The sequence below is a fragment of the Chironomus tepperi genome, unplaced genomic scaffold (genome assembly GCF_022539635.2).
Source record: "Chironomus tepperi strain 1889 unplaced genomic scaffold, CSIRO-AGI_Ctep_v1 contig_430, whole genome shotgun sequence".
Taxonomy (NCBI): domain Eukaryota; kingdom Metazoa; phylum Arthropoda; class Insecta; order Diptera; family Chironomidae; genus Chironomus; species Chironomus tepperi.
In genome coordinates, this window is record NW_027226552.1 from 251,178 (window position 1) to 273,350 (window position 22,173).

Below are 22,173 nucleotides of genomic sequence, written 5' to 3' on the forward strand. Positions count from 1 at the left end.
CTCTCTTTTCTATTTTAATTCTAATGTTAAAAAGTTTTTTTTTGGGAAATAAAAATAAATTTCTTACAATTTTTCTCGTAGTTTTTCTGCCTCGTCTGCACGAAAGATTTATGGTGTATTTTTAGCATGCTTTTTTGGATAGAAAATTTCTCATTGTGATGTCTGTCTAGCCACTTACAAATACGTCTTGATGCCTGTGAATCCGTCTTCAGTTCGTCTGTTAGTTAGTCTAACATTCCGTCTTTCAGCCTTTCAGTCCGTCTGCCAGTCTGGCCTACTCGTCTGTCCATCATACTATCCATCTGTCAGTCTATTCGTGTCTCAGTCAATTTAACTTTGTCAGTCTCCCCACCCATCCATCTATCCATTACCCCAAACTACAAAAATGCGTTTTCTATTTCAATATTTGCTTCCCTACTTATATCCTTACTCCTTGAAGTTTCTATTCATGGATTTAATTTATTTATTTGTTGCGTATTGTTACGCCATATAGGCGCGCACGCGAGTACACATTTGATGAGATAGATTCATGATAGAGTAATAAATAGGCGTGAAATCGATTCCCTTTACATGTGTGCATATTTTATAAATGGGATTATCATCCTCTCTAGTTCTCTCTATTTTTTTGCGGATACGCGCCTGCTTCCTTATTTGATTAATGATGTTGCGGAATATTTATTGGAAATTTTAGATGCCTCGGATCATTTTTTTAGTTCTTTAAAGTTGAAAGAGTTTTTATTAAAAATATGAAATATTTTTTGATGCCAAAATTGAAAAGGATTAGATTTTGTGAAAGTTCATTTTTCATTTTTAAGGACTTAATGTATTTTTTTGACTGAAAAATGTCTTTTAAATCAACAGATTTATTTTCTATTTTCTGAGATTATCTTTATGATGATGTTGTTGGTAATGATGATGGTAGGAACTCCTGTTGATTTTTGGCAAAAGGGTTTAAAGCTCAAAATGTTCAAAATTTCATTAGACTTTAAAAGACTGTTCACATATTGTGACATTTTGATACCTTCTTTTTCTCTTCCCCTTCTGGAAGCGTTACGTGATACAAGGACGATCCAAGTTAGTCACATTTCATTCAAAGTTCCATAATTGATTCCATCTCAACATACAATTTTCTAAACTCCTGAAAAATCCAATTAAAATTCACTTTCCATTTCAATTTCCTAATTAATTACGATTGTCATTTCAATAAAACTCGGAATCAGCGAGAAATACCAGCGCTAAAATCTCCTTAAGGCATTTGACAGTCGGTAGAAAAAGAACAAAAAAAAAAATTCATTTTCAATTATCTTTTAACAATTTAATTTTAAATTTTCTATAAATGCAGAGGAATCAGTGGGCGATAAACAATCACACATAATGAGAGGCGATGAATGTCAACCCTCGAATTAGCGCTTTTCATTACTTATTGTTTAAATTTAAATGAAATGAATCTGAGATTATCAGAGCTGGTCGCATACGCACACAAACAATGGATGGCTTGGTGTCAAGCATATGATTAAAAATGAGTAAAAATTGTAATCATGAATAAAAATGAATGAGATAGAAATGGCAGAAAATTGGAATTTTTTATGAATTATAAGATAATCAGTGTTAATCCTGATTGAATGTGACATTGCAGGCGACTTGTAGGCTTCAACATTCAATGTAAATGAATATAAACAAGGAATGATTGATTTTTTTATGGATTAAAATCTTTCGCACGGTTACAGGAGTTAATGTAATATATTTTCAGCTTTATTTACGCTAAACATGCTCCTATGTGCCATTGACGTTTGCGTAGGATCGACCATCATTCATCCATTGCATTACCAATTTCATAATTTATTCCTTATTGTCCTAGAGCAATGAATCTCTAGTAATTTTCATTACCATTAATTTCAATAAAATCAAAAAATAAAAAATAATTTTCAATTAATTAAAACAAAATTTCATGAACACGTCGTGTTTTTGCGGAAACCACAAAAATAATGATTTACTGTACATTTTCTTGAGGTTGAACATCTGCTGCCGAAAAGTAAATTTCTGCTGCGTCACAAATGTTTTCTGTTTGAGGCATCAAAAAAAGCTGTTTTTTGCGTATTTTATTTTGTATGAAAAGATAAATTTTAATTATTTGAGGTGCGCAGCAACACAGTAAAATATTTTTGGAAGTGAAACATGAGACAATAAATTTGATTTTTATTAAAAAGTTTGTATAAAGATGTGCCGCTGTGTAATGGGATTATGTTGTCATTAGGGATGCATTGGTGAGGTAAATTTAGAATTAACATATTTCAATGAATGAATAAGTCAGTCTTATTAGCTGTGCTTATTACGTAGTATTCAGAATGATTCTTGACCTTCCTTTCTGAAAGGAAATATGCCCTAACATGCAAAGAGCATGCTCCCATAGTACAGAAATGCCACTAGATACCTAAAAGCGATCTCTTTGCCTGTTAGGGATATCCAGGAAATCAAAAATTTCAATATGTAGTGCAATAAAATTCAAACTTTGCGTTACGTAACAATTAAACGGTCACGGAAAAATCGACCGAAAATCGTGACATATTTGTTGCTATTCTTCTTATTTCTGGTCACGTATCCGAACAATACGATTCCATTTTGCATCTTTATGACACATTCAAGTCTTAATATCGATATGGCGATATAGCAACGTCCAACGGCTACATTGTGCTGCTCGGGATTAGAAGTGTCAAGTCTATTCATCCACCACGATTCTAAATTTACTAAATTGAAGTTTTCTACATAGTAATACCTTTATTTCAATAATAAGCTTCAAGCTAGTGATAAGTAACTTGAAATAGACATGAAAATATACTTAGTTTCCTTAGTTGCTGCCATTTTTGCATCAATGTACTATTTTAGAGTCAATATAATCGAAAGATTGACTGTATCTAATAAAGAGGAAATTAAAAAGCTTACATACTGGCCAGTACTTCTTAATCAATGGAATGAAAATGATAACTTGAGGTCAATGAAGAGAGTTTTTGATAGACTTGGATATAAAATGGTTGATGGAAGTAAGGAGCACTGGTGAGTTCATTTTATTAAGCATTATTATGTAGTTAACCTATAAATATCGAATTTTAGGGACATCATGTGGTCTTTAGAGTTTCCTTTCGATAGATTTCCAGAGATGATCATGCCAATCAAGCCAAATCAAAAAATAAATCACTTTCCTGCATCTCCATTCATAGGAAATAAACGTGCATTTGTTACAAGTGTTAATTCTGAATATGTTTTGCCTGCTTTCTCGTTTCCAAGAGATCAAGGGAAGTTTCAAAAATATATTAAAGAAAATCCAAATGCGAGATTTGTGGAGAAAAATTTTGATAATAGAGGAGTCCAGCTAGTGTCCATAGAAGCTATACAAAACGGTTTGGATAACCCAAATAAGTGAGTTGGTTTTAATAATGTCAAGTCAAAGGCATCGTATACTAATTGGCGTCAACTTTCCAGGTTCGTTCAAGTATTCCTTGAAAATCCACTTCTAATCGATGGCCACGCTTTTGATATAGGAATGTACGTTCTCATCACATCAATTGATCCATTAGTCATCTATAGATACAAACCAGAATGTCTGTTCCGATTCTGTTCTGAGCCATATCATCCATTTGATCCCAAAAATCTCAATAAGTACGTAGTTGGAGAAGACAAGAAGCACGCATGGGATATGAAGACTTTTCAGCATCTTGAAGGACATTTTGACTTTCACAATTTGGATATTTTCAAGAACTATCTTGCAAACAATGGACATGATGTAGAAGCTATATTTAAGAAATTTGATGACTCGATTGTCGAGGCTGTTACATCAAAAATTAAACAAATCGTTGCAGCAACACAACAGGAATGCAAGAAATTTCAATGCACGAATGACAATTTCTTTGAATTATTCAGGTTCGATTTTATGGTCGACGAAAAACTTAATGTTTATTTGATGGAAATCAACATGAGTCCAAATATGACACCAGCAAAAAAGGAATTTGAGCGAAATCAAATACATTATGAGCAGGTTATATACAATACATTAAGGTTGGTTGGTGTTGAGGGGTTTACGGAGCTGAAAGAAGAGTTAAGGTTGGTACTAGGCACATTGAGACCCTAAATACTAATTATAATTGCTCATTTATCTCCAGAAATTCACAAATTTACTCATCACCTCAAAACATTGCAATCGATGCCCAAGCATGCAGTGAATGTGATGACAAATGTGAAGCTGAGTCATGTTATCTGTGCTTACCTTGCATGTCAACAGACGAACGTGAATATCTACAAAAATTCTATCGAGAACATAACCGACGTGGAGAATTTAAAAGGATTTTCCCATCAGCAGCTAGCGTTAATAATGAGAATCTTGCGACATTCTCTGAGAAGACGCAGAGGTTGGCTGTTTGGTTGTCAGGAAAATGTGAAATGGATTATGAGTGGTGTTAAAAATGCAATTTGTGAAAATTAAGTTCCATGAATAAAAATAACAAAATCCATACACTACATTGAATGGTTCTAACGAAACACGCCACAAATACTGATCAGTTCCAGCTGAAGTTTCATTGCCAATTTTGGCACTTGAAATTCAGTGTCAACACCTTGTTAAAAATCGCCAAAATCGTGACATTTTCAAAATTAATCTTCTTTATTGTAGTCATGGACCCGAACTGCACGATTTCAATTTTCGGGATAGAGGCCGAAATGAGCGTTAATGGTAGTTTTACATCTTGTCGTTAACATGTCGATATAGCGGCACACTAAAATCTACGTTGTATTGCTCGGGGCTAAGAACTAACTATTCAAGTCTATTCATCCACCACGATTCTTAATTTAAAGTTTTAAAGTTTCTCTTAAAAGCGTTATTTCCGTCAGAAGCTTCAAACTAATAACAAGTTCCTTGAAATTGACATGAAAGTATTTTTTGCTTCCTTAGTTGTAGTCATTTTTGCATCAGTTTATTACTTTAGAATCAGTATTATTGAAAGAGTGACTGAATCTAGGAAATGTGAAGAAGTTAGAAAATTTACGTATTGGCCTGTAGTGCTTAATCAGTGGAATAAAAATGATAACTTAAGGACAATGAAGAGAGTGTTTGATAGACTTGGATATAAAATGGTTAATGGAACTGAGGAGCATTGGTGAGTTTTGGATCTCGAAAGGTTTAGATTCCATCTACCAGAATAATTTAAGTTTATTTCTTTAGGGACATTATGTGGTCAATAGAGTTCCCCTTCGATAGATTTCCAGAGAAGATCTCAACAATCAAACCAAATCAAAGAATTAATCACTTTCCAGGAACTCCATCCATGGGCAATAAACGTGCATTTGTTACAACTGTTAATTCTGAGTATGTTTTGCCTGCTTTCTCATTTCCAAGAGACGAAGAGAAGTTTCAAAAATATATTAAAGAAAATCCAAATGCGAGATTTGTTGAGAAGAATTATGACAACAGAGGAGTACAGCTAGTGTCCAAGGATGCTATACAAAAGGTCTTGGATAGAAAAAATAAGTATGCAGACAAGATAAGTCAAGTTTGAGGTGCTGTACACTAATTTACAACAATTGTTTAGATTCATTCAAGTCTTCCTGGAAAATCCACTTCTAATCGATGGCCACATATTTGATATTGGAATATATGTTCTTATCACTTCAATTGATCCACTAGTCATCTATAGATATAAACCGGAATGTCTGTTTCGATTCTGCTCTGAACCATATCATCCATTCGATCCAAAGAATCTCAAACAATATGTAATTGCCGATAACAAGAAGCATGCTTGGAATATGAAGTCTTTTCAACGACTTGACGGTCATTATAACTTTAATAATTTGGACATATTTAAGAATTATCTTAGAAACAATGGACATGATGTGGAAGCTCTATTTAAAAAATTTGATGATGCGATTATAGAGGCTGTAGCATTGAAAGTTAGAAAACTGATTGAAGCCACACAAAAAGAATGTAAGAAATTTAAATGCACGAAAGACAATTTCTTCGAATTGTTCAGGTTCGATTTTATGGTTGACGACAAGCTTAATGTTTATTTGTTGGAAATCAATATGAGTCCAAATTTGACACCATCAAAAAAGGAATATGAGCGGAATGGAATACATTATGAGCATGTTGTTTATAATACATTAAGGCTGATTGGCGCTGAGGGATTTGTGGAGCTGAACGAAGAGTTAAGGTAGGTCCATTGATACTTAAATGCTTACTTTTAATGCTTATTTATCTCCAGAAACTCTCAAATTTATTCATTACCTCAAAACATTGCCATCGATGCCCAAGCATGCAGTGAATGTGACGACAAATGTGAATCTGAGTCATGTTATCTGTGCTTACCTTGCATGTCAGAAGACGAACGAGAATATCTCCAAAGATTCTATCGAGAACACAACAGACGTGGTGAATTTAAAAGGATTTTTCCATCAGCAGCTAGTGTTGACATTGAGAATCTTGCGACTTTCACTGAGAAGACACAGAAGTTGGCTCATTGGCTGTCGGCGAAATGTGAGATGGATGATGAGTGGTGTTGAGATGGTACACAGAAGCAATACTAAAAATACAATTTTTGATTATCAAGTTTCAATGATTACTGTTGTCAATAAAAATATCAAAATCTTATTGTAAAGCATTTTATTGAGAAATTCCGGTAGAAATCTTCTTATATCTGGGAATCATCCAAATATTTCCCAAAATACACTTTTAAAATTACAAATTAAACGGCGTAAATGCAATCACACGATTAATCCAGTCAATATAGCGTGGAACATCGGTGAAAATTGCTGCATATCCTTGCGTACATAGCTTCAAAGGTGTGCTTCCAATTCCAACCAAGACTGGATTTAAATTAATGTATGTAATCAATGGAGCTCCTTCATCTCCTGCGCAAGTTGATGATCCACCAAATGAATTGGCACAAATATGATTGTCTGTAATGACTGATGTTCCATGCTGCTGTCTACATGCTTCACGAGTTATAATTGGCAATAAAGCAAACTGAAGCACCATGGACTGAACTGCATTGTTCCCGTCTTCTGTTAATCCAAATCCAGTTGCTAATCCAAAACTATCAGTAAAGTTTGCGTATGGATTTGGAAGTGGAACTGTATTGATTGTGTTGCTTAATATACTTTCTGAAGCACCAGCAATAAAAACTAATCCAATGTCATTTTGAAAAATGGAATGTTCAACATCGCCATTATAGTTTGGGTAAGTAATGATGTGATTAGCATTTCTGACCAAAAAGGAAGTTCCACCACCTCCTAAAATGTTAACAATTCCAAGTCGGACAATAATATCTCTTGCACCGTAAATACACTGTGCGGCAGTCAGCACCCAATTGTATCTGATCAATGCTCCTCCACAAATTCTTCTGGTTATTCCATTGAATGGCTCTAATCTTGCATGCCATGGAAATTGTCCAGGTACTGCATTGGTTCCACCCGTAATTCTTCTATCCCCTTCTGTTTCCTGACAGTTCACAATTGCAACAATTGCGAATAAGAATAAAATTGTAAACTTCATTTCTTGGCTAATGACGACGATAAACTGACATTTTAGTACAAAAATCGACTGATTTGCCATATCTTAAGCATTTACAGTGTTTTAAGTGATCAAGGAGAAATCACACAAAGTTGATAAGATAAATTGGAGAATGCCTCGTATTTTTGGAATGTGATAACGCATATAGTCAGACCGTCTTGATCGGTACATAAATACAAGAGTCAAAGTATCAATGGTGAAATGTATCAGCAAACTAATCTTATTGACAAGACATGACTTATCAGCAATTAAAAACAAATTTCAAATCTTATCAGATGGACTTACTTATTGTTTTGATTTTTTAAAATCAGAGTTGATGAAATGGAACTAAGCTTGGTCTGCAATAGATCTAAGTCTTCATATTTCATACCCCAACCCTGGTTTTTATCGGCTTTACCAATTCGCCAATTAATTCATCAAAAATATTCAGTCTTACTCATAATTTTGAATAAAAATGAAGCAGCAAATTTTCTTCATATTTCTCATTCCATTCGTACTGAGTCAACGTCTTACCGATGAAGATGCAGAAGCTTTCAGAGATCCAATTGAACTTCCAATTTATCAGGAAGCAATCAAAAATATGTTTCCAAATTACACAGGAGACAGGAGGATAATTGGTGGAGAAATTGCTCAATTAGGTCAATTCCCATACTCAGTTGTACTGCACATGAGATCTGGAAGCACATGGTTTATTTGTGGAGGTGCTTTAATCAGATTCAATTGGGTATTGAGTGTGAGTATTCCCAGATTTTTAAAGTCAATAGTCTAACTTCTTTTTCCACCTCAGGCTGCTCATTGCGTCGTCGGTTTTAATTCGATTCAAGTCATTGTTGGAGCTGTCAATAGAATTTTCGGGCCAGCAGCATTCAATGTTACTGTAACTGAGAGGGAAGACATGATATTTCATCCATACTTTGAAATGAGAACATTTATGAACAATATTGGATTGATTAGGCTAAGAACAGCAACTCCAGCGCTTCTCGATCATCCATTTGTTGGACTTATAAGACTTCCAAATGTCACAGATGCTAGAATTGATCTTACTGGACGGGCATCCAATTTTAGTGGATTTGGATCAACTGGTTTAGATACAGAATTCTCAGAAGTTCTTCAATTCATCACAGTTCCTGTTATATCAAATCAAGAATGTTCAGATGCCATCAGAGGTTCAATTTTCGCATTCAACTTGTGTGTCTCAACAGTTGGTGGACGATCGCCATGTCATGGAGACTCAGGTGGAGCTTTAACAAATGAAATTGATAGGAACAGAACTGTTGTGATTGGAATAATGAGTTTTTCAGCAATAGATTGTAGTATTGGTGTTCCTGCTGTTTTTACCAGGGTGACAAGTTATCTAGCATGGATTGAAAGTCATGTAAATAGTGGATATAATTTAAGGTTTAAGACAAGTTTAGGAATACTAATGTTGATTCCAATTTTGATGAGTAATTTTGGTTTGTAGATTAAAATCAAATTAATTGTAAGCTTGTGACAAGACACGTGCTTGTCTTTATTACAAATAAAGTCTACAGCATGACCTAGAGCACACAGTTTTGAAGTCTACTTATTGTTTTACCGTTAATTATCGCTGTCTGATCGTAAAATGTTCAATGTTTTTATGACAAGTTCATGTTGTTTAAATTTGTATATCCGAGCGACACGAATAGAGACGGGTCCATCACAGAGCTTCCAGGTCTGGACCAAAAGCTCTACTATTGACATCAAATGGAAATTCGCGTTTAAGGCTTCGTTTGATCTGTTATATACCTTAACAACATGTAGCTGGATTTGTGTTAGTCGTTGTTCATGGTAGCTGACATGGAAGTCAATGTCCTGACTTAAACCTTTCCACATTCTCAATTTTCATCAAATTCACATCCTAATAATCCCCAAAATAATCTCAAAATTTTACTTCACACTCAAAAGAAATTCATTTAAATTTATGCACGAAAGCACCTCAAACTGCATCAAAAGCAGCACAAAAAACTTCTTTTTCATACTCGAAAAATTATATGAAAATAATATTATGAGCTCCGCATCATCACGAAAGTCACAAAGGAGAAAAATAAGCAATAAAAAAATATTTTTTATGCGTTCAGATAAGTACACTCGACATTCTCATGTTCTCGACAGTGTATATATGCTGCTTCTTCTTTTTACTATCATTGTTATTAATATAATTTTTCGTATACTGCATATGTTAATGCTCGGATGAACAAAAAAATAATCTCAAGTTATTGTGTTGGTGTATGTCGGAAACTTACTTATTATTATCATCATCATTTCAATGCTGAAAATTCTATTTTTTTGTGAAATTTTAAATTGAACTTTTTTTTTTGCAAATATATGAAGGATCCTCCTCATTCATGATTATCTTGTGAATTTGTATAAAATGCATTAAATTTGTGAAGTTCTCTTTCTTCCCGTCTAATGACTTCTCAAGTCATATTTTCTTAGAAAAATGGATTTAAAGAAGATTGTACTGAATTTATATGTTGAATATTTTAATGGAGAATATACGGAAGTTCATAGTCGATGGAATATATTTTAGAAAATACAGATCTTAGTCAAATTTGACTTGAACACCTAATAGGGCTTGATTGCCACTTGTCGGTTAATTGATTCAAATTCCGGTACCGGTCGTCGTAATCTTAGCGTGGATTTGAACCGAATTCGACCATTTGTCATTTTTTTGGATTTTCTCTATTCAGGGTCCGATTACCGGCTGATTACAGTGTTCTTATAACTTTTTACTAACACTACTCACCTTGGTTGTAAGCCTTAACCGAAACCGTACACATTTCATGACATTTTTGAAAAAACTGGCTGACTGCTCTTAGCCAATTAAAATTCCAAATTCAGCACTGTCTCTACTAACCACCTTTGTGTTCACTTTATTTGATTTTTAAAATCTAAATATAAACTTTTTTTGACACATCTGCTTCAACTGTCCACATCCGTTACAATTTATCATTAAAATAGTCGGACTTACAATATTAAGTACCGTTCATTCATTAAACTACAAGTATAAGTTACAAAATCGCATGCATAATTGCAATCACAGCTGGAAATCTTACTCATTATCCCAAATATTTGGTCATTCATTAATATCATAGGAGTATAAACAGTTCAAATGCAATTTCCCTAATCAAAAAGAGAAGGAAAAATAACTAAACTCATTAAGTAGAAAGTCAAGTCTTAAATCATAAAAATCATTGAACAAAAACAAGAAAGGAGCAAAAATAATTAGTTTTATTAACTTTAATGACACATGTACTGGTCCATTTTAACAGAATTTAGTCAATTAAATATTGTATATAGAATGAATAAATTGCAGAATATCCGATTTTATTGCCATATGTATGCTGAACTAATTATTTCATGAAAAGCTTTAATGTGATTATTCTATGTCATTTAGCACACATTAAGAACGGAATCGCCGAATGGCAGTTGAGTCATAAAATATTTTTTGACAGTTTCTGGCATTTTTATGCTTCAATGTCTTAAGAATCAGCACAAAAAAATGATATTTTTGAAGACTGTTGCTAATCAAGGACTGAAAATTTTTAATTTCATGCGTGAATTGCCGAAAAATTGTTCTCCCTTCCAGTTCCACTTGTTGGTGCGCTGTCACTTTCTCCCTATATTGAGCATCTAAATATGCATACGCTACACACATAATTTGCATGTGAGCATCGTACGTGCTTTCATTTCAACTGTGATTTATGATGTCAATATTTGCATGCTTCTTATTTTTTTATTTGTTGGTGAAAATTTTCTGAATTGTTAAACATTTGGCGAATCTAAATACGAATATTTGGGTGAATTTAAAATTGGATAAAAAAGGATTTACAATGGACTGTCATGTGAGATTTTTGAGAATGATTAATTCACTTTTTTTTGGAATCGATGAAGTTTTTTGAAATTTATTTCTCATCTGGGATTATTTTTAATTTCTATTTTTAATGGTTTTTTTTTGTCGGATATTCTGTGCTGCATACTGAATACCTTTTGAATCACAAAACATTGAATTTTGAATTTTTTTCAATTTTTTCTAACCTTTTTTCAACTCTTTATATTCAAATAGTATAAATGGTCGCATTCAAAGGATCTTAGAGGGAACGGGAAGAGTTAGAGTAACCCTCCGCCCTCCCTCTATGCCCCTACCTCCAACCCATGCCTTCATCACACTCAACAAACATATTTCCAACTCTCACCTTATCAATCATCAAAAAAATGATGAAAACATTCAATATATCCATAAAAAACATAAAAAAGCATCCATAAAATAAAGCATTTCAATCGCTAATCTTGTTATCGGTCGATGTAACAAAACGCGTTGTTGCGTAAAGAAAGAACAAAATTGAGTGATTTAATGTACAATTTTAATGATTTTCTTTCAACATTTTTTTTTTATGTTCTATGCATGATCTATTGTAGGGATATTTGGAAAGGAAATAAATGTTGAAAATGAAAAAAGGAAGAAAAAAGGGGTGTAAGGAGCTTAAAAGTAATTTTTATGGACCATTCTATTTACGTAATGCCGATAAAAGCGGTTTAAGTGAAAATGAAAACTATAAAAACAGGAAAAGAATTTTTTTTGGCAGTTGCAAGGAATGGAAATGTTTGGTTAATTTGAAAACTTGAAATTTTGAATTTTTTTGCAATTTTAAAAATTCGAGAAAAATTTAATTTAATTTTAAAAAATTTCAAAAATTCAAAATTTTCAAATTAAAATTTCAAACTTTTCAATTTAAAATTTCAAACAAAAAATTGCAATTTTCCACCCCTTGCACCACAATCTTCTACTCATTTCTTTCAAATATCAATAGGCAGTTCCTCATTTTAATAGATTTTCCTTCCTGCAATCCATAAAAATCGCATAGAAAAAATAACAAAAAAAAAGATGAAATTTAATTTTTATGACCGTTTTTGTGCCTTCATCCATTAATCCCCGAAAAAGTAAAATACACAGGAATCGCAACAATAACAACAACTCGTTGGCACTTTATGTAAAAACATCGTCAGTTATAACTTTATATCGTTTTACATAAAAATAAAATTAAAACGTTTTTCGCTACAACAACATTTTTAGTAATAAAATTGCATTAATCTTCATTCCCTTGTGCCGTGGCATGCACAAAATTTTTTACATCCTCACATTCTGATTCATTAAACTTTGTTATGTTATGACTATAAAAAAAAAGTTTTTTCTTATTTTCGTCATTTTTCTCATTTGTCATGGAAAGTTGAAAATGGTATTTTTGGTACTAGAAATGGGACTCTTTGAGAATGGAGATAGACAGTTTGAATATCGGATTTGTAGCTATTAGCGAGTCTCTTGCCTCAATCCATAGCACAAGCCGATTAAGCTATCCAAAATCTAGCACAAAGCCAATGTGACTCTAGTAAATTTTAATCAGATCCGGCACTAATTTGAGGTCACGCCGACCCTAGGCCGGAGTTTTGAACGATTGACTGACTTGTGCTAGACTGACTTCCAACCGCCAATTTAAAATACCAACTCCAATTCCGTCAAAATTCGACAAAATTCTCAAACAGTCAAAATTATAAAGCATACCCGGGTCAAAGACTATAATCACATATATTTTCCCTATGTGTGTCTCATCTCGTTTTTTACCATTTTTTTGTATCCATCCATACATTTATTGAGCGATAAAAAATGTAATTTCAAAATCATCATCATCATAACAAAGCCCACAAAATAATGTAATACTGAAGATGAAATGTACAAAAATATGTTCGTTATGTGCTGTATCTTTGTTTTGTGTGATGATTTAAAATAAAATAATAACTTTTATGATTGTTTCTTCTTTTTTTGAAGAGGACATAAAGTGTGTGTCTGGGGTGAATATTTTAGATAATCGAAATAAAGTCGAATTTATTGAATTTTTATATAGGTTGATGTAGAATAAATTGAATATTTGATGGTATAAGGCAGAAACTTAGTTGCTTTTTTCGCTGACCGGACAGAGCATTTGTGATCCATGGCCTCCATGAGATGGCGTCCACAGCTAGCTCTAACACTGGCCAATGTCCAATTTGTTACGTAGAGTAATGCATAAACATATCGAAAAATGACAAGCGGTTTCCAGTGATACGGTCAGTTTCAGGCGTCATCTGAAGGAAGTCATGGATTATATTGATATGTTTGGCCAGTGAAGAAAGCAGTAAGGCATAACCTCCATTCCTAGTTGAGGCAATTTTACAATTAGTTCTAAATTTTTTCTTCATTATTACTAAATTTCCATTAAAAATCTTCAAATCTACGTAACATTCTGTCCCAGAATCCAATTTTCACCCTCAAACCTCACCTCACACCATCCAAGTCCACTCGAAATTATTTCACAATGATTCAGTAAATAATTTGTTGACCGGAAAATAATCTTTTATAACAAAATTTCTCAATCAACCCTCAAACTTTCATCATGATCAAAATAAAAGAAATTCTGTTGACACATCAAGCAACTAAATTCCATCAACACACAACAATAACAACATAGTAAAGGAAAATGATCAAAAGAGATTTTAATTGAATTAAATTTTTTCACACATGGACATGGAATTCTTCAATGTTTTATTTTTGAATTGAATGGAATTGAATGTGTTTTTGAGGGTTCATCATCATTTTAACAAGATTTCTTTTTTTTTTCGGAAGGGACGCAATAAAATTTTCGTTATGGGACAGCCGTTGTCCTCTTTTGTTGTATTTTACACAGTGACACATAAGTGCTCTTCATCTATTTCTCTTTCATCATTACTCACATTTCCTGAATATTTTTTTGTGTCTCTATTTTGAGAGATTTTTAAGGTTTAAGAATGTGATGGGATTGTGATTTTGATGTAGGATTGTCCGGTTGGCTGTTTGAGAGATCAAGTTGCTGCTACAAACCTAAACAGTAGAATTTGCTCGCTCAGGCACTATTATGTCGGTAATATTAGCCGTAAAATGTAAAATTACGCTATCGAGAGATCGATCTCTGTTGGTAATCGAACCTACGTGCTCGCGAAAGATTGGTACATTGGTCTTTTGCCTAACCACTCAGCCAAAGTGGCCTTACTCCTGCACTGGCCAATTTGCTTATATATGGCTTGATTTCTCTTGATTCTACGCTGATTAGACACAAGAGGTCATCAAAATCAATCCACAGCACACTAACCACAAAGCCATGAAGCTTGTGAGTCATTTCCCATAAACTGCAACTTATATGCGCCTCAAAAACACTTTCATACATCTTCCAAACTTCCATTTGTATTCCAATTTTCAATTTTCCTTTTAATACATCCTCCTTCCATCAACCGGTCACTGCTGCATGTTCCTTTATTCCCTAATGAGTTTTCGGATTATAATTTTTATGAGGCAATTATTTGTATGTTACATGAGCGCGCAAATCTTTCATTTCATCTCTCAAAAAAGGATATAAAAACATCTTAATGAAAAAATATTGAATCGTAAAAAGGAAGAAAAACTTTTTGTTTTCATTCCATCAATCCATCCAGGATGTACGACAAATTGAAGAATTGTACTAAGGGATTTTTAATGATACAATAGGAAGCATGACAATAAATCGACATTACGGAGTCATGACAGGTTGCCGTTTATGATTTTTATTCAGTATATATATGTGAATGGCTTCAGTTCCATTATATCCTGTGTCCATAACATACAGCATGTATGAATGAAAATAATATTAAATGAACGGACATAAAAGGAATCGTGTGCTGAGGTAGCTATGACATCATACACATGCTAGGGATATTGCATAATAAAGTTTTTCTTTATGGCTGATACAAAAATTTCAATTAAAATTTTCATCAAATACAAATTTCATCATTTTATTGACATGATTCCTTATATTTCATCAACTAAAACTATTCAGCTATAGCATTAAATTGTAAAAACACACCCAGAACGAAAAATTCCACAAAATTATTGATTTCTGAACTTCCTCATTAATACACTAAACATTGCGGTTTGCCAAAGCCATAGAAATAATCCTCCTATTATTTTTAGCGATATGTGCTGCTTCGGTCTCTTTCCAATAATCATCATCATTCTCCCTAGTTTCTTTGGTTAGCAATTTCAATTTTCTATTTCTTTTTTTTTCGCATTTTCCTTCCGGCTATTTTCCTATGAAAATGAAAATAGATTATAGTTAGAAGTCGGCAATTAAAATATATGCGTCGCCAGGCACCATGAAACGCTCCATTTCATGTTCTGTAATGTATAATATACACATGTGATTCCTTAAATATATTTAACAGAGTCAGGAAAATTAATGAGAAAGACAATGAAGCCGAAATTGGTGGATAAATTATTGCTGGTTGTTTTGTTGTGGATGGGGATTGGGAAGGGAAGAAGTTAGTGGAGTTTTTTGGAAGTTGGGACTTGGTAATTGATTTTTTGAATGCTATAACGAGTGCTATAAGTGCAATTTAGTGGATTTGAGTCGACTACATGTAGATTCGTGCCGGAATTGACTTTGTACTCATTATCATAAGTCGAGTTACTCGATTGCTCAATTACTCAAGTAACGGAAAACTGATAAAGCAACAATTCCTGAATTTGAGTCGGCAAGACTCGACAGACACTCCTTCAGATGGCGCCTAAAGCTGGGATTCATCTGCCAACCAGTCTGGCGTCCATTAACAGAATAGCTGGCTTCAATGAAGTTTTGACATCAAACTGACATATCCACCTCAGGCCACATTGACTCTTTTGCCTTCCTGTGCCATTCTAGTTGCAGAACTTGAACTCAAAACTAATTATTAACAAGCGTAAATGCTTCCCAATTCCGAAACTGTATCACATGTACATAGCAATAAACATCATCAATTTATTGATTCCATCCCTTCCAATTATATAGCATAAAATTTTCACAAATCTCAAATTTCACATCGTGTATAATTACAAGCAGGTTATGAAAGTTTTAATCAAGAAAACCACACATAAGATTCATAATTTATGCATGTAATGTTTAAGAAAACTAGTCATGAATGCTACGAGTGCTTATGACTTTCTTCCTTATGATGATTATTTATGTCCCGCAAGGCATATGTGTTAACCCCTCTGCATATTACTATTTTACATGTTTATTGTAACTGGAAAAACTAGTTTTTTAGTTCCTTTAGCCCATTTGAGAATTTTGCAATACACCGTACACAAGTTGTATCATCATTTGAGCATAAATAATTTTTTAATTACATCCTCATCTCATTATGGCATGCAAATTATTGCCTTTGATGCTCATTTTCTTTATTTTCACATATGTGACATGGTCGTATGTCTTCAAGACTTTTTGGTGCTTATTTTTTGGGATAGAGTGGGTTAAGGATGTGTATGATTGCTTTTTGTCTGAATTGTCATGCGTATTGAGTGAATATAGCTTAAAATGAGACTTTATTCGGTTTTCCAGATGAAGCGGTGACTTATTTAGAGTTTTAAATTAAAGCAATGGATTATGAAATATCAAATAGTAAAACAATGGCTTATAAAGACTCAAAAAGTAAAGCAATGACTTTTCAAGAGTCAAAAGGTGAAGCAATGACTCATCAAGAGTCAAAAAGTGAAGCAATGACTTATCAGAAGTCAAAAAGTAAAGCAATGACTTATCAAGAGCCAAAAAGTAAATCAATGACTTATCAAGAGTCAAAAAGTGAACTAACGACTTATTAAGAGTCAAAAAGTGAAGTAACGACTTATTAAGAGTCAAAAAGTGAAGTAATGACTTATCAAGTGTCAAAAATTTAAGCGATGACTTATCGAGAATCAAAAAGTGAAGCAATGACTCAAAACAAAGCATTGACTTAACCAAAATCCAATTATTTGTTCAAAAATGCGCTCTAAAAGACTAAAACAACATTCAAAGCCTGTTCCTGACAATTTTTTACTTCCAATTTTCTCGTCACATGTGGACATAAAAGAAAATCTTCCTATAAGACGAATTTATATATTTTTCGTGTTCGGTAAATATAATAAAAAGGATTGAGGCCATTTAAAAGGATAAAAGGCGAAATAGATAAAAGGTGGTCAATAAAGTAAATCATAAAAAGGGGGAAATGAGACATAAGAAGGAATAAAGACAGAAATATCCCTTGAGAAAATAATTTTATTAGTCGTGATGTTGAGATAATAAAGAAGAATTTATCGCATTTCATTTCATGCTCTTGTTATCATAAACATGAACAATTTTGTGAAATTTGATATTTTTCTATCGGTTCCACTTTTTTGAAAAATTATTTTATTAGTGACTCTAAAATTTTCACAGAAATTAAGGATATCCACCTCATATGTCAAAGTTTCTTATTATTCAGCACAAAAATGGTTTTCAATTTCATATTATGATGTTAGGATACTGATAAGTTTTAAAAAAGGGATAATTGAACTCTTTATTGAAGGAATTCTTGGACCATTAATATCAAAAGTTTTGCAATAAAAGGTCTGTTGGAAGTTTTGTCTAACAACTTTGTCTACAATCTCTTACGTTTTTTGGATATTTATTATGAAGTTTATCGCACTTTGTAAAATATTCATTAATGCATTATAATCTTAAAGTTTTGAGGATTTGTTAAGGAATTTGGGATTTAAAGTAATAATTGAAGATGATAGTCTGAGATGAGATGAGATTGGTTGAATTTTGTGATACTTAAGTTTATGCTTCATTCTAAGTCAATGATTTATTTTGAGACAATCTTTATTTTGAGTCAGTGCTTCAATTTAAAGTAATACTTCAATTTTATCAGAAGCCAATGCTCTATTTTAAATCAATGCTTCATTATATGTCAATACTTCAGGTTAAGTCAAAGCATAGCTCAAATCAACGCTCCAATTTGGTCTAATTTTCCAAAGTGAGGACGAAATTTGGTGAGTCACTGCTTCTTTTCACAAATTTTTAATCAAGCATCGCTTCAAAAACATCCATAAAGTCCTTTTATTCCTTTCAAAATTAACTCCATTACATTATTGTATTACTGTCATGTCAACAGAAAATTTCCATCAAATTCTTACATTTGTACAGACATTATCCAGTCAACAACATCAGTTGATGTCGAATACAAAAAGATTTTCCATTTCTGTTAGCCATTTAACATTCCTTATTGCCAATTTAATTCAATTCCTTGTTAGATTTCTTATTTAAATTTTACAATTGAATTGAAAACATCAAACAAAATTGAGGAACATTTACGTAATATTGAATTTAATGCGTACATATATGAAGCTATATATCTAAAAAATGAGATTTCTTTTCGTCATTCATGCATGCGGATATTCAATTGAGTCAAACATGACCATATGACAACAAACAACTAGGACATGTTTAAGTGAAAGGGTTTCGGCCTTTTTATGCTGCATAAAAAAAATCAAATAAAATTTTAAATGCAAAATTTTTGTCATGTCAAGTCGCACTTGTTCGAACAGTTGTGTTAAGCTGGCATTTTTGATTGATTTTGAGGCTGAAAAAAAGGGTTGGCAAAATTTCATATGAATGAAAAATTATTTTAAAATCTCAGCAGTTGAATTGCACATCCCGCTGTTAAATCATCAAGATAAAAAATAAATAAAATAAAAATTGACCATGAGAGAAAATTGGAACAAACTGCTGCAATCAAGTGGAAGAAATCTCCTCAGATGAACTGCTAGTCAACGTGCTCAATGATTATATGAGGCCCCTAAAGTGTTGAGAATTTTTTTGTTGGAATTGTTGGCATTGGATATTTGAAGCTATGATTTATTTTTTGGAGTGTCGCTTTAATTATACAATTTTTAAAGCGTCGCTTTAATTGAAAATGTTCACTTTATTGATGGAATGTCTTCCAATTTCATGAGTCGTTGCTTCAATCCTTCAATAATGTAAACCGTCGCATAATTCACACCAGCTTCAAAATCAGACAATCTGAAGACAGACTGCCTCAAATTTTCAATCAATGACTTCAAAATATGCAGCAACAATGACTTGATGATGACCATTAAGTGTAAATTTGAAAGTGAAAGTGATGAACTCGAATCATCATAGACTACATACATTCATGCACTCACACACGTTTTGGCATCAAAATTCACAGCAGGGATTCATCATCCCCTGATTTATTCCTGTTGAATTAAAACAGCAAGACAGCACATAAAGGAGAAAATAAATTGAAATGTAGTGGAAGAGTATAAATATAAACAAGTGGACACAGTACATTAATTTAACAGTCCTTTTTCAATTCCATTGTGTGTCCAAATATGTGTAAAGAACTACATCATTTACGATTAAATTCATCATCTATGTCTTGAGGAGATGTGCCTTGAGGCAGTTTTAATTTACTTTTATTGAAGAAAAAAAAATTGAAAGAAAATTGAAACATTTTTAGTGATTAAGTTCCAACTGTGATTGAAATTTTCTTTTGTTCGGACTGTTTGTCCAGTAATTATGGACGATTTGGTAGATTTTGCGAGGAATTGCATGATGTAGAGGGTGGAATGATTGTATGGATGGTAAATAGGTCATAATGGTCATTAGTTAATGAGGCATTAATGGGATATTTGGGAATTTGAAGCTGCTGAGATGACTGGGAAGGATTTATTTGGTTTGTAGTGCCTGCGGCTTACTGTATGACTTGTTTTAGTACCGGAATATATTGCAGATCCTCAAAAACACCATTTCTGAGCATGTCCTGTAATTACCAAAACAATTTGCAATAACCGCAAAATATTAAAATTCAAAACTCTAATTTCCTGCAAAATATGTCACAAAAAAGAGTCCAAACTCACCCCTTCCCAAAAATTGCCATTTTAAACTCAATTCCCTCAATCCCCGTACCGCATCTCTTTCATCATCCACAAGCCAATATCTTTACTTCATCAATCTTTTTTATATTTATCATATTTTCCATTTTTTTCCATTTCATCGATGACATACGATGACAATCTATTGCATCTTACACATTCTGTCCATGTCCCGTGACTCTAATAATGTACATTAAGGATAAAAGGATTTGCGAAATAAATTTTAAAAATATAAAAAATAAAAAAAAATTATTGAATTGAAAAACCATACAGATAATAATGTTATTTATTCCTCTTCCTATATATTGCTATTGATTCACGACTGTCGCAATAACGTGCAGCGTACCAAACACGCAAAAAAGAGGAGATTGTCATATTCCATTAATGTTAACCCTTGTAAATATTATTTTCGGTTCGGCCAATTTATGCTCAATATAAAGTAAAAAGAACAGTGGAAGTAAAAAAAATATGGAACTGAGGAAGGAATTTGTTTAGAAAAAATATCATATTTTTCAATTTCCATAAATTTTGTACTTTTTTCGGTTCCTAAGAAAATTTTGTTTACTTATTTATGTTGGTTTTTTTTTTTAAAATTGGAAGTAAGGGAATGGGAAGGTATGGCGTCTATAACGCAGTGAATATAACAGTCAAACGGTCAAATTCAGCTCAATTTGCTTCAATTCAGTTCAATTCAGGTTCAATTCAGGTTCAAATCAGTTCAATTCAGGTACAAATCAGTTCAATTCAGCTCAATCCAGTTCAATTAAGTTCAAATTCAGTTCAACTTAGTATAATTCAGTTCAATTCGGTTCAATTCGTTTCAATCCAGTTCAAACTCAATTTTAGACATCAACTCTAAGCAACAATTACTCATTTGTTGCCATTCTACCAAAGTACAACCAAAAGCGTCCTTATTTCTTTTATAATCAGCACTAAATGAATAAAAACCTCTTGGTCACATTACTTCAACTTTCCCTATTCCGATCATATTCGTCTTTTTATTTAATTTTCTTCATTCTAACATGAAAACAACACAAAAAACTGTGCATACATGTTACACAGGAGAAAGGACGCACGTTAAAGATTCATAAATTTAAAAAAGCGCTTGATTTATTGTAAAAATGGGGTTGAAAATGTAAAAAAGAGAATTTCTGGTAGTTTAATTTTTACAAAAAATTTCTGAGGGGTTGAACATCTAAAAAGGACATCTAATTTTGCGGAAATCACCAAATGCCCAGCGGCATACAAAAATAGATGTAAAAATTGTTTGTTATGTACCGATTGAATGAAATTGATTTCAAGTGAAAGGATATAACATGCGATTATATCCTACATAGTATGTTGATTCATATTTCTCGGCATTATGCTGTGGATTTCCATTCCTCTATTGAAATTTGTGGGAATGTTTTTCTTTCCTTTTTGTCACAATTTTTATTTATTATTATTGCTGTTGTTGTAGCCAGTATATCACTATTATTATTACTATAACTAGTGCTGGATAAAAGGACATCGAGTTGTAAGTAAATAAAGACAATAATAGGAACAAAAAATGAAATATAGAGTCAATATGATATATTTTTATTGTCCTACTGGACTCTTTTAGAGAAAATGTTTATTTATTTTTATTGATTAGAATGGGAGTTGGGATGTGTATTAAGTATGATCAATTTAGATTCTGTGATTTAATGCCAGTTCTTTTTACCCCTTTCCTAGGGAATTTTTAGTGTGTGAAAATTTATTTTAGTTTTATTTTGGTATTTAAAGCAGTGGTCGGCAATCTGTCTGCCGCGACATGAAATATCATGCACCGTATTTACCACAAATTTCCACA

At 32.7% G+C, this 22,173-nt stretch overlaps 4 protein-coding genes across 6 annotated transcripts; 3 read left to right on the top strand and 1 right to left on the bottom strand.

The window, feature by feature from the left end:
• The first annotated feature begins 2,136 nt into the window (after positions 1–2,136).
• On the top strand, positions 2,137–4,817 carry LOC139097793 (probable tubulin polyglutamylase ttll-15). Of its 3 annotated transcripts, none has more exons than XM_070649757.1 (5): positions 2,137–2,264; positions 2,884–3,051; positions 3,109–3,414; positions 3,478–4,095; positions 4,155–4,817. In XM_070649757.1, exons 2-5 carry the CDS (start codon positions 2,993–2,995, stop codon positions 4,450–4,452), a joined length of 1,281 nt encoding a protein of 426 aa, XP_070505858.1. In that variant the 5' UTR covers positions 2,137–2,264; positions 2,884–2,992; the 3' UTR covers positions 4,453–4,817. The 3 variants fall into 3 exon arrangements, with proteins under 3 accessions (XP_070505858.1, XP_070505856.1, XP_070505857.1); XM_070649756.1 differs by having other exon boundaries at positions 2,254–2,264; positions 2,492–3,051; XM_070649755.1 differs by having other exon boundaries at positions 2,220–3,051.
• Positions 4,818–5,011: 194 nt separating this feature from the next.
• LOC139097749 (probable tubulin polyglutamylase ttll-15) lies at positions 5,012–6,552 on the top strand. The gene is made up of 3 exons (XM_070649704.1): positions 5,012–5,515; positions 5,577–6,194; positions 6,246–6,552. Exons 1-3 carry the CDS (start codon positions 5,217–5,219, stop codon positions 6,541–6,543), a joined length of 1,215 nt encoding a protein of 404 aa, XP_070505805.1. The 5' UTR covers positions 5,012–5,216; the 3' UTR covers positions 6,544–6,552.
• A 76-nt stretch (positions 6,553–6,628) lies between these two features.
• Positions 6,629–7,564, bottom strand: LOC139097750 (brachyurin-like). Its single transcript, XM_070649705.1, has one exon. It carries the CDS (start codon positions 7,532–7,534, stop codon positions 6,719–6,721), a length of 816 nt encoding a protein of 271 aa, XP_070505806.1. The 5' UTR covers positions 7,535–7,564; the 3' UTR covers positions 6,629–6,718.
• A 403-nt stretch (positions 7,565–7,967) lies between these two features.
• LOC139097759 (chymotrypsin-like) lies at positions 7,968–9,102 on the top strand. Its single transcript, XM_070649720.1, has 2 exons — positions 7,968–8,285; positions 8,340–9,102. Exons 1-2 carry the CDS (start codon positions 8,007–8,009, stop codon positions 9,012–9,014), a joined length of 954 nt encoding a protein of 317 aa, XP_070505821.1. The 5' UTR covers positions 7,968–8,006; the 3' UTR covers positions 9,015–9,102.
• Positions 9,103–22,173: the final 13,071 nt, after the last annotated feature.